Raw genomic sequence first — 13,347 nt, 5'->3', positions numbered from 1 at the left:
ACTACGTTATAGTAATATTAGGGCTGCAGGAGACAGAACTGAATCTTGATCTAAAATGACAAATCATAACAACCTTAGAAAGTATCTGGATTGTGATGTGATGGATGTCTGCTGAAACATCACATCAAAGTACTGGTGTCTTTCAAAACAGTGCAGTACTTGCAATGTGTTTCCAGTTTCGTAGAGGTATAAACTGTCATTTTGGAAACATACAGATTCACAACAAAAGTATGAAAACAATGTGCGTAGACTAAAATTCCTTATTTACAATCATACAGTGGTCTGTGTGTGAGATGGGGATTGTTGACCAGTACTGACATGTGAGATGTTTGACCTGATGATGGATGAGTTTTCTCTATGCACCGCCTGAAGAACCCAATTGTATTTCCCCAAAGGAAAGTAGCGGTGGAAATTTAACCTAAGATTTTTGTCAAGTAAACTACGAAGAATCAAACCTTGTTTGTTTTGCTTTATCTACCTTGCAGGATAGGTAGAAATACCTATTTAAACCAGAAGATGAACATTTGAGGTGATAGGCACTCAGAAAGACACAGGGTTCCAGTGAGCTAGTTATCAGTATCAGACATCTCGCCTGGTGAAGGTTTTAGGAATCTGCAGAAACTTGGACACATCAGGTTTTGGTAATATGAAATATTTATTTTGTTAGTCAAGCAACACTCAAAGATTCTGAAAATCTGAAAATAAACATCTGTTCATTCGACATTTGGCCAGGATGGGATGTGGAAGTCTAACATGAAATATAGAAGAAGCAGTTCAAGACTGACTGTCACAATGAAGAGAACTGTATTTAAAAAAAAAAAAAAAAATTCATGAATTGGATTGTCTTCCAGCTGTTTCTTTGTCATTTCCTCTCCAGGAATTTCTTATTAGTTCTTGGAATCACTTGGGAACTGCAAATCTTAAATATCAAACGATCTTTAAGAACAAAGAGGTATATATAGGGAGAAGGTCATCCATGTGATAGGACTTTATCTTTGTAATCCTTCTTCCCTTCAGTCTCTGGAATTCATATGTATTAAATCTGTGGTCCAAATATATTTTTGAAAACTGTTTGCAATTAGATGAGTACTTCTCTGTTACTGTTACCAAAATAAATATTCCATGTTACATATTAAAAGAATATTACCCTTCAGCCAGGGACACAATTTTTTCACTTAAAATGACGTGAATTTGGCTTTGTCTTTTTTCAGAATTATTTTACTTGAAAGCACATTCTTTTGATTATAAATCTATTCAGCTGTCTGTTACTTAGAAATGTCATGGATTTTATTAAGTGTTTTAAATGTAAGCATAATTAATTCAATCAGGCTGAATCAAATCTGTGAACAAAGGTGTTTTTAAAAAATTTCTGCTAGCAAAGCACTGATAGTAAAAAGGCAGAAGTATTCATCAGCACTGCAAGCCCCAGCCAACCTTCAGTCCAACGAGCGTGATGTGGAACTGAGCATAGTGCAGCACTGGAGAGTACTGTGGAGATAGATACTCCAAAGAATAATGGCTCAGTGTGCAGAGCACAGGCACAGGGAAGCAGGAAACTCTTCCCACAGCTCAAGCACTTGGTGTCTTTCGGGGTTACTTCTGGGTTTCTGCAGACCAGATTCTTCTTTAGCCTTGTGCAGGTGGACAGGGAGGAAGGGGAACATAACGGCTATAGCTGTCATGTGCCTTAGGCAGCTGCTGCAGGATGTGAACCCATTCCTTACTGAGCTGTGTAGTAGGGAACTCAATTGCATCTTGCAAAGGGCTGTAGTAATGGGAGCACTCTGCCTGGTGTTACAAGTGCTCTAGGAGACATTTTGTCAGTCAAGAACCAAACTTCCTGTTGCTTTTTCTGTTTCTTCTTCCTATGCCTAGCTGAGCTGTATGTTTGCATTTTATGAACTCCTAGGTACAAGAAAGGTATTCCAGTCTTTTCACCAGGCCATAATAAACCCTGAGACAACTCTCCTCATAAATACAAAGAAACATTTCAAATAATTTTGTTTTTCCTAAAGCTGGTGTTGGGTAGTAAGAACCTTAAAAATCATATGCAGAAAAAGAAAATATTTGTAGGCTCAGCAGAGGCTTCACCTGGGTCCTTCACTCACAGCAGTTTGTTTGGAGAATTAATAATATGTTTTCACCGAGCTGGATGCAAATAAAATCCTTAAAGTCTTCATTTGCTCTGAGAAGATGAAGTATTTAGAGTTAGACTGTAGTGCTGATTTTAAAATTTATATTCTGAATTAACTATCGGTCTGTAGTGCCAAATGATCTACAAGGAAGTTTTAATTATTAGCTTCTCTCTGAGAATGAGTATATCTAAGATATGTTTGTGTTCCTCCACCTTTTATTATAAGAGGTATTTGTTAGTTTCTTTTACAAGTTTGAATGATCCTTAGATCCAAAACCACACTGTGTTAACATTTCTCCTACTGATGCTGAGGCTTCATCCCCTCAAGCCTTTGTAACAAAAAAATCACTTCTTGATAATGATCCTTTTTGGCAACAGAAGCTGAACCTGTGCTGAAAGAGAAAATGTTTTTTAAACCTGCTGTTAAACAAGGAGAATTCTTTTCAATACAGAATATTTCTGTCTTGGTATATATAACAGCTTTGTCCTCAAGAGGGGTAGATTCAAGTGGATGTGCTTCTGGCAGCTGTAGTGGGTAGTGTAGAGATTTACAAAAGTGGACATTTATGAGACTGAAAATGCTGTTCTTCCAAGCTTGTTAGAATGAAACAGATCTGAATCCTGTACAAAACAAATGAACCAAATTATTTCAATTAATCAAATCCTTAATTTGTCCTCAGTCTAAACATATCTTTAACCATGAAGGCATTGCTGTTAGATAAGAACAAATGCAGCAGAATACTCTCATTCTCCTCTTTTTTTCATATTCTAGCAAAACCAAAATAATATAGGTCACTAAATTAATAATAAAAGGATATGATTGTATTTCAGTCACAGCAGTCAGCTAATATGTCTGAGAATATGTAATGAAGTTAAAGTCATAGCAATAAAGCTTTTCTCCCTTAGTCTGTAAGATACTTGAATACGTACTGGAACTGGAACTTGAACAAGTTAAAGAAACACATACAACTAAAAGCAAATCCTGACAAATAGTCTATAACTTCCTTTGCTTCCAGTGAGAAATTGGCCTGTGTCTGCAGATCTCTGGATTTGGCAGCTATACCTAATTCAGTTTAAACTCCCACTGGCATCAGCAAAAAATTACCTGATTAGGGATGCAGGATTGGATCTAAGATAATAGCATATTAAAATTCCACTATGAATTCAAAAGCTGCTAATGGAAATTAAATCCCCAAAATATACAATGTTCAAAGCAGTTGAACAGTTTTTAGTGTACATACTCAAAATGCTAAACAATAGTAGCTAGTGCATGTGTGACCATCAGGAAACACAGCTGTGCTTCTTTGTGTTACAATTAATTACTTCCGTTGTATATAAAATTGAAAGTATTGGTACTCTGGGGCGGAAAAAGGATATCCTGATACACTGCTCCTATTTCCTTACCAAGGCCTATTGCTGAGTGTTTCATCATTAATTTGGTTACAATGAATTATCCTGCGATGAATAAAGGAAGGAGGGTTAATTATTATGCTAAAAGCTACTTTTTCTTTGCATTTTCACTCTCCTACATTTTTATCTCGTTTTACTACTTTCACATGTGCCTTCTTTAATAGCAATTGTTCACTTTTAAGTATTTGCGCTTAATAATGAAAGTCTAAAATAAACATTTACTTAACTATCCTTTGACTTAAAGGTTGTTCTATTAATTTTTTTTTATGCTATGAGATCAGAGAAAGCAGAAGACTTTGTCACTGTCCTTTAAAGGAATGAGTAAAATCTTCTCAGTTTAAGTATTTGTGGCCAGGTTTTCTGAAGCTGGCACACAGAGATGTAATTTATACCTTTCTGTGCCAGTGAATTTCCCTAAGCTGGAGGGGGATGAGCATTCTTACCCAGAGTTAGGGAGGAGTAGTAACAGCCCAGCATTTCTCTGTTATGCATTCTTTTTTTTTTTTTTTTGGTGGGAATTGCATAGCAGCAGAAACTGTTTGAGGTTCTACTAAATAGTGCAAATCTGGACCCTAAGGATATGCACTACCCCCAAACTTTAATATCTACTTTTTAATAACACTGACTTTTTGTTTTCAGAGAACTTCTGAACAGAGGGCAGCTTCTGTGGCTGCTTAGGAAATCAATGAAGTCTCCCAACAGCCACCCGCCACGTAAGTCTATAAAAGGTGGATAATGTGTTATGTATTTGCCACTAGGAATTTAATCTCTCAGGATGCTCCTCATAACCTAAAAGTCCGTGGTTGTGTGCCTAGGTGTAATTAACGCCACCAGAGCCTTTCCAATCCATTATAACATGTGTAACACAAAGCTGAGTAATAGACATGAGGGAAACGTGGAGTCCTTCAATGCGAGCACAAATAAATTCTGTCAAATGAACTGAAATTTTTGCAAGTTCAAATTCAGTCTAGTTGGTGTCACAACAAAGTAACAGAAGAATGGCAACTCAGAAAAGCTCCCATTCCAGAAACTGGTTTACATAATACAGATGGCAGAAACTCATCATCCACATAAAATACAGCCCTATTCTCCTTTTGCTGCAGCAGCTGGCACTGGGAATACAGTTTCAAAGGATAACTATGCTCTCTCATTTCATAACAACACCGTTTTGACTAAGGTATGCTATATTTGATGATAGCTAGAACCTGAATCTCTCTGGCTAGCACTATCACATTTCTTGCAAGGATTTTTTGACCAGGAGTATGTGCAGCGTAGCATACATGCTGTGTAGCATACATGCAGTAAAGCAGAAACTTCCAATTAGTGTCATATATTTTGTGTATCCACAATAAATCTCAGTAAATCTGGTATTTCCAGGATGCAGTAGGCTGACTGAATACGCTCCCACTAGTATCACACCACATTGTATTACTTTTTACCCCACATTGTTACACAGCTTACAAGCACGTGTAACAGTAACTCTGGTCACGTTTCCACAAGTGCAGAAATCGTAGGGGAATTTATGATGTCCTCAGAATCAGTACAGGGAAAAATTTCCAGGAAGAAAAAGAAAATAGGTCACACAACATGCAGGCCTGCCAGTGGCATTGAGTACTGCAGAAGAACATTTGGTTGTGAGAGAATATGTTTGGTCTTTGTTTATAATGCATAAATAAAATTTTTATTCCTGAATTCATTTTTTATATGAAGCCAGATTTTGGCAAGTGTGGCCTTCTTTCTGCTCCCACATCTCCTATGCTATCAGAAGTCTAGAGATGTTACCTCATAAAGCACAAATACCTAAGCAATAACAAAAACTAGGTCTCTAGGTGCACTCAGTTTAATGCATTATTATTATGCTATGTATAGTAAATGGACTATATGACAACAATTTAGGCTCAAATACTGCAGGTATGAAACACAGCCACTTAAAGGAAATCAGAGCCTCAGTTCTGAGTGTTTTAATCCATGTACATGTTCCGTACGTGCAAACAGGAATGCTTGCGTTCATCAATATTAAGATTTCTTTAAATCAAAGTAAACCTTGATCCCAACATTATTTTCCAGTCTATTTACAATTAGATCTTAAAATAATTAAAATCCTGTAAATCGTTCTTTTGTTCTGAAATGAGATCCTTAATTATGGCTGTAGATATTTATTAAGCTTCCTAAAAATCCAAAACATCCTCTTTAATGCACCATAAGAATAAAACATTCTAGAAGAACAGCAAGTTTCCTAGCTTTCTTGTAGCAAGCAGTATTCATTCCACAAGCACTGGAAGGACCATCACCTTTATTCAAATCAAAGTTGTATTTTTATCTATATCTTCTAATTAAAAGAAAAATAAATCATTAATTCAGTTTCAGAAAGGCCTCAACTCTTTTTCAGGAACACTATGTGTAGTAAAACTAAGCAGAAGCAGAAGAATTTCCATAACATCTTTGTCATTAATGAAAATACTCTGAATTCTAAAGTAGTAAGGTTAGAAAATACTTTTGTAGTGGAGGCAGATTTATTAATGATACTTTATGCATACTAATTTATTATTCCCTAACAGTTAAAATCTGGAAACTTTTAAAGGAAAAACATATTTTGTTCAAAAGTTTAGCTTTGTTTGAGAAAAATTAATTCTGCTTGTCCTTATTACACAGAGAAATCTTGTGACTCAGTCTGACAGTCCTTGTTAGTACAACATACATTTGTTACTATTTTCTTTTGATGTAATCTTCTTAAGAGGAGGAGGAACTGTATTTTTAACAGCTATCTAAGGGCATGTTTTATAGGCATATAGCACAGAATTTATGCCTGAATATAATCTGAATCTCATCCATAACTCTCTGATTTGGCTGGGAGAACAAAGCATTTCATTGTGTATTCAATAATGGTTTCAGCAATCTTATTCACACATTCCTTCCTTTCTTAATCAACAGAAACGGGCTGAATGTAAGATTCATGATTGGGGGGCGGGAAACAATGCCAAAGCCTATAGTTTAGAAATCACCATTTTCTTCAGAGCAAATCATAATCTCCCTTCTGTTAAGAATCTCTTAATGCAACACTTGTCAAGCTATTTTGCACCGTGTCCTTTTCTAATGAACTTTGCTCTATTCACTTTTTGCACCCTATTAGCTGGCACAGTGCTATGCTTGTGCCTCTATTGCTTCCACTTCAACAGCTGAATCCTCCAGGGATCACAGTGCACAGTTTAGGAACCACTGTCTTGTGCAAAGGTTAAAGGTCAGAACAGATAATCTGAAAAACAGCAATTTTGAACTGACAGAAAATTGCATATGTTCTCTTCATTCTTTTGTGTTTTTCCTTATGCACGTTGTAAACAGAAATTAGGGCTATAAAAAAAAATCAAAGTGCACAAAGTTGTGATTCCTGATGCTGTACTTTGTAATGCCATCTAAAGCCAAGTCTGTCCATTTATCATGTAACTTCTTAATTAGGTTTAATGTAATTAGTTGTATCTTTAAATATCCTGCATTCCTGAGGGGTGTGGATTAGGAATGCACAAAATGGCTGTTTTTATAAGCCACACTGTTATATGAAGATATCCTTTCATTTGGAAATATTTCTTGGCACTAGAGCACCATGAGGACGTTTAAAACGTTTTGTATGTTATTTGAAGACACTTCTGCTAAGAAATGGAAGAACACCCACCTGAACTTATGCAATCAAACTTTGTTCTCAGAGGCATCGATGCAACCTAAGACAGAATTTACCCATTCCTTTTAAAGTTACTATAAACAGTATTTGTTGACACAATAAGGTCTGTGACTATACAAGTCTTGCTAAGTTACAACATGTACTGCTAGTACACTACATCTTTCAGGCATACTAACGTTTGTTTAAAACAGCATTATTTGGTTAATAAAACACTCAAGATTGATATACAATAAAGTTGAAACCAATGCTTTTAATTTTTATTTTCAGGTCTGAAGTAGAGAGTACAAGCTTGAGTATGCTTTCTTATCAGTACTACATGGCTGAAAGCTGTCAGCTGTTCACATGCCGTATTAATAGATATGCCCAAATCATAAAGCTTTAACTGTATTTGCACATTCCTTTTATTACTAGACTGTTTTATTCATGTTGGCACAGATAATCCATGCAAGGTAGTTACTCACACCTCATAAACCACACTACATTCTGTTTCTGAAATAACTAGGAACTTAAGAAAAAATATGTATCTAAAAGCAAGGGCACTTGTGGCATCATCAACGTGTCAATATATTATAAAACGTACACTTCTAATATGATCACTGCAGGCAACAAATCACTCAGTTTCAAATTCTGATGTTTATAAATACTAAACAAATTAATATCTGCTACCAAGGGACAAGTATTGCAAATAAACATTAGCGTGCCCAGCATTAGACACTCATGAGTGTGTTCAGTGCTGTGGACATTCACATTATTAAACATAAATACAAACAATCTTTAACAAAACATTTCGCCCAAAGTACTGACCACTGAAGGACCAAAGTAAAATATTTTTCCTTGTTTTGAATTGATTTTAGAAATGTGTAATGTGTAAATCCAATATAGTAAAAACTAACTTCTAAAAAAAGAAGTCATAAGAGTGTTTTTTTCCAGATAATAAAAGCGATCTTCTTTGGAAACATTTAATTTACCCTGTTCTGCAAAGAGAACAGAAAAAGAGAAAAAGCATTAAGATAATTTTTGAAGCCTTTGATTGAAAAGTTATTGAACGCTTTTTAATTAGATAAAAGACTAGTCTTTTTATTTGATCATTCAGAGGTACAGTATCTTTGTTTTATTATGTAAAACCCCACGTTAATTAGAATGAAAAGAAATATTTAAAAGAACTTAGGACTTGTCCCAGGCATCTATTACAAGACATTAAATATAAACAAGTACACATTATTCATCTTGCATATTTTTGTACAACTTTTATGTTCAGTGATAGTTGAAGGGCCCTATTCTGAATTATATATATATATATATATGCATCTTTCCCCCCTCCATATCACAAAGGTGACATGTGGCAGACGAGTATCAGCAGTTATGTGGTATTCTACCTCTGTGAAAGTTAAAATACTACATTATTATTCACAAATTTCTGGTTCAGATATGTGCAAAAATTATATTTTAATATAGATATCAAGGGCGGGTAAATGGATTCCCTATTTTTGGACCACATTATGAAGCAGCACAAGTCAAAACAAGAAATTTATTACATGATAATCCTCAGGGTATCTCTGTTCTTCATTCAGAGATATCACTGTACCTCATATAGTGATATGTAAACTAGCTTTAATCTCACTTGCTCAGACACCAGCTGGAGTCAGGGCATGTGTTACAGTGCAGGTTATCTGTCCAAGGAAATTTTCAGGACTCTCAAGTTAGTACGGCTCCCACTGAAAAGGAAATTTTCAGGACCCTCTCAAGCTAGTACGGCTCCCACTGAAGTCTGTGCTGCTGCGTTTTCACTGTTGCCACTCCACAAGCTAGCTCAGCTATGCTTACATACATTGCATTCACCTTTCTGCGCTACTGACTTCAAATTTACTAGATTGGATCCTGTGTCCCTCTTGCTCACCCCTTCTGTACATATTCATATTATGGCTCTGGACTATTGTGAGCTCCTTGTACCCTAAGTTCTTGCTTCAGGCCCCTTTCCCTGACTGTAGTGAGTCACCCCGCCTATTCCCCCCTCCCCCCCTCTGCCCCACCCCAACTATCTAACATGTCAACTTAGTGAAACTGGCCTTATCTAGCTATTCCCTCTCCTCCAACCCCGGCTTCAGTACGGGCTTCCCGTCTCCTCAGTGCCTCATCTTTTCACGCTCCCCCAGAGGCCCCCAGAGCCCCTGCAGTCTGGCTGCCGCAGGTGCTCTCCCTTCTCTGATCCGAGCCTCCCTCCCCCTGCCATACCGAGACCCCTGTGTCCCACACCCCCGTCCACCCCAGCAACTCGCAGGCTGACCTGCCACCAGCTGGCAGTCTGGGCTCCCCTGTGAACGTGAAGATGAGACAGCCCCAGCCGTGCTGCCTACCACCATCTCTGCACAGACTGTACCCCTGCCTAAAGCTGCAGCTCTCCATCTCTGACCATCTCCTAAAATGCTTTATCCTTCACACTGCCAGTGTGAAAGAGGGAGCTTTTAGGGAAATTGAGAGGGAAGGTGGAGAGGGAGACACACACATATACACACACGCAGATTAGAGGCGAAAGACCTCATGAAATTCTCCTGAGGCATCACAAGCCCTAGCATTTTGTGTCCTCCCAAGGAATCTGACTCCCTGTTTTGATGTTGATAGGAAGAGACCAGTCCCAGTCAGTGGGTAACACAGAAATCTGCCTAAAGAATATCTTCAATGCAGTCTTAGTATATGATAAGCTGATATGAATTCTCTTAAATAATAGAGAATAATGAACACCATTTTGTTGAATGACATTCAAAAATTAAAAGGAAATCTAGGATTGTCTCACTGTTATGAAAAGGTATGTAATGAAGTCAAATATGAGCGAAAAAATATTTAACTTCCATGATTACAATTTATTCCTCTAGAGAATATTATGAGCCAGATCTTTGGATTTTGTAATCAATGGAACCATATTCACACCAGCCCAGCACCGACTGAAAACAGAAAATTTGTTTCCTATAGAAAAAAAAAAAAGGCTTTGCATATAGTGTACTAGTGGTTTAGAATAATTCATGCATACAAAAATCTGACCCTGTAGCACTCAGATCAGATCACTGCTAAGATCAGTGAGAAGTAAGATACCTACTGAATAAATACAGGTCATACGTGTCAAAACTGCCACAGGCAGTTCGGGTTGTTATTTTTGTCCAAGATGTGGACTGCCTGCAGCTAACTTAACTCTCATATTAGAACTCCAAATTTCTTTTATTCCTTCCCCAAGCTTTGGATAGTTTTTCATCCCTGAAAAGACACACCCATTTTCTTAAAATGAGCATTACCCATAGGAGGGAAAAGGCAGACAATGCTATGTCATTCCTTGTTACTCAAAACACAAGGTAAAATAGGGTGCAGATGGCACCAGAATGTGGCCCACAGAATGCCTCCTCAGCCTCAGAAATACTAATTCAAAACCGTCAGTACTGCAAGCTGTCAACGCACACAGCATAATTCTCACTTAAACAAATTAATAAAACTTGAATAGTGATCAGACTTTCCATTTTAACTCTATTTTCTATCAGACAGAAGTGCTGTCTCCAATACAAAAGTCATTGATAGTTAAAATTAAAAATTCAAAAGTATTATCAGTACTACAAGTATTGATCTATTGCAAAAAAAAAAAAGTTTTATAAATAACTGAACAACTTGAAAGTTGTTCTTAAAATATTAGAAAAGATCACTGTATGATTATCCTAATTGTTGGAGTCTATCTATCTACTGTTTTGCAATGGCAAATACTACTCCAATTCAGGATGTGTTGCATTTAAACTAACAAAAGTAATAAAGAGTAGGTGCCTGTGGTGTTATGCTGCCTTATGAATTTTCAGTCAATGTTAATTTACTATAGGAAAAAAAAAAAAGATGCCCTTTTCCTAAAATGTGGGATAGAGTAGGGAGCTTTTGCAAGCTATCTCCCACTTCCTAGCTGTGCTAGATGGACGCGTGACTTCTGTGTTCGTCAATGTGAAGGTCCAGACGTAGATTCCTACCTCCCACTGATATCAATGGGAATTAGAAACCAAAGCAACTTTGAGTATTTTTTTTTCCACAAGAGGAAAGGAAAACTGGTTTCGAATTATTCCAGCCAGCTCTATTCCATTCAATGTAAGAGCAATTTGGAGAAACCTAGTTGTCCCTTTCCATTATGACTTGAAAGTGATCTAGTCTATTGTGCATGTGTAAGCCAAGTGCACTAGCAAGGTTGACCCAACATGCTTTTCTCAGTCTTACTAGGTTATGGAAGGAGTTAATTCTGTTTCCACTTTATTTTCAAACTAAGTTACAGATTGTCTCCTAGGGTTCCCAGCTACATATGGATTTAAGGCAGACTTCTTATTTGGAAAGAATCTAAAATATTTGATGCTGTGAGGTAGCACCACAACATAATGGAATAGCAGTCACTTTTCATAGAGGAAACCCTAATCTATTTATTTCCCTTTGAGAGCTATGGCCTTTGGTTCTACAGATTATTGTACATGTGGCACTTATTCATTCTTGTTATGAAAGAAAATTACTTATTACGAAAGGACCTTTCCAGTTTTTCTTAAACACTAGTGTGTGGTCTAAGCAGTAAAACTGCTGTGGGCAGTTCATTTGAAACTGTATTCGTGCATTACTTTTTGTATTACAGTTTTTAGTTAATTTCAATATTTCCAACTGCTGCTCTAATAATGGACTAGTTCATTTGGTTTTGACTGTTCATTCAGTAGGTTTTTGTATGAACCTTTCAAAAGCATGTTCTGCATTTATAAAAGAGGTTAAAGTTAATCTTCAGAAGTATCAGCTTCCTAGCTTTTACCAAGACAAATGCTAGCCATGGTTATCAACTTTATAAATGCCCAGTTAGTCATCTGTTTTTCCCCGGCATTACTGACTACCAGCTCTTCTTTTAAATATTGATGGCATGGGCATGCTTCTTGCACAGTGGCTTATCCTTCTTGGAGTAAAATGGCTGACCTTCCAAATTCACATGGCATACCTAGAATTAATAATAAACACAATCAGGAATCATAAAAAAAAAGAGAGAGAGAGAGAGAGAGAGAGAGAGAGAGAGAGACGTGATTATCAATTTCAACTGTATTTCTGTTCTGCCCACACATTTCTTTGGCAGAAGTGCATCTGATTTCCTGGATCAAAGTGCATGCCTTGGTAGTTTTCCTGCTCCATGTTGAGGTTAGGCTCTGGTTTGCATCAGCTCTCCTCTCTGTACTTTCCTGCCACCACTACCCACTAAATTCACTAGTTTCCATTAAAATGATGTCTGGGTACAGGATCCCCTAGGCATCTTTGGCATGTCCCAGCAGTGCTTGTGTAGACCATCAAAGGATAGTGGCACACTCGAGTGCGTGCAGCTAGCTCAGACTTTAAGACTTAGATTCTGATTCTTGTAATGTATGATTTTACAAAAGCTCTGGTTAGGTGCCAAGGTCCCAGGGGTACCATCCTGCCATAGTACCATTAGATACTCATTCCTATTATTACTTTGTCTTGGTACAGGCGCTTATGTGGTCAAGGAGTGGGTCATTCAGACAGCTGGTATGATTGAAAACTAATTACTTATTCTTACCAGGTTATTCTTCAACCCATAGAGTTTTCTGCCTGGCTGCGTAAGTGCTGGTGTTGACATAAAAAAGCATGTGAGAATGCATGGCCAAGGCAGGGCAGCCCAGGTTTAGATCAGCTTAAAGTGCCCTGGAATTGTATGGGTATCTACACAGGGTAGTGCAACACCACTTGCAAGGTCAGAGGAGGTCAACACATCAGAATCTAGGAATAAGAATGTACGTTGTCCCTAAGGCTTATGGCAGGTTTAAGACCACTGAATGGTAACATCAGTGATGTGCTACTGCAAGTGAAAGGAAAATCACGTGAAAGGGTATGAGGACAGCATATTAGAAATTGAGTCATGTGTTTATTTACATTTGACTTAACCGACTGAAAGAAATAAAGTTAGCTCCTAACAAAAAACGCTGTGAGAACTGCATTAACAAAACTGTCACCTCCACAGAAAATTGGGTTGCTAATTTAAATAAATACATAAGAATGCAGTTAAATGAACAAGTAAAAAAGAACGTGAAATATTCAGACAAATTGTCTTTTGTAAGTGACTAATAGCTTTTAGTTTGTG

General features: G+C 37.2%; 1 protein-coding gene and 1 long non-coding RNA gene across 12 annotated transcripts in view; one reads left to right on the top strand and one right to left on the bottom strand.

Moving 5' to 3' along the window:
* LOC148054779 (uncharacterized) overlaps positions 1 to 13,347 on the top strand; it is a 61,994-nt gene that overhangs the window by 2,228 nt on the left and 46,419 nt on the right. Inside the window, exon 2 of the long non-coding RNA XR_015706908.1 lies at positions 4,184 to 4,257. This is a non-coding gene — a long non-coding RNA (uncharacterized LOC148054779). The remainder of the gene's footprint in view (positions 1 to 4,183; positions 4,258 to 13,347) is intronic.
* LDB3 (LIM domain binding 3) overlaps positions 7,448 to 13,347 on the bottom strand; it is a 132,653-nt gene continuing 126,753 nt past the window's right edge. For all 11 annotated transcript variants that reach the window (XM_087767602.1, XM_087767601.1, XM_087767600.1 and 8 more), the window contains one exon: positions 7,448 to 12,198. In XM_087767602.1, coding sequence (XP_087623728.1) covers positions 12,109 to 12,198 — 90 coding nt within the window. In that variant the 3' untranslated portion in view covers positions 7,448 to 12,108. The remainder of the gene's footprint in view (positions 12,199 to 13,347) is intronic.

Source organism: Nipponia nippon, unplaced genomic scaffold (assembly GCF_047370975.1).
Source record: "Nipponia nippon isolate SJK-2023a ecotype South Korea unplaced genomic scaffold, ASM4737097v1 scaffold_3, whole genome shotgun sequence".
Classification (NCBI taxonomy): domain Eukaryota; kingdom Metazoa; phylum Chordata; class Aves; order Pelecaniformes; family Threskiornithidae; genus Nipponia; species Nipponia nippon.
This window is presented reverse-complemented; position numbering and strand designations above follow the sequence as displayed.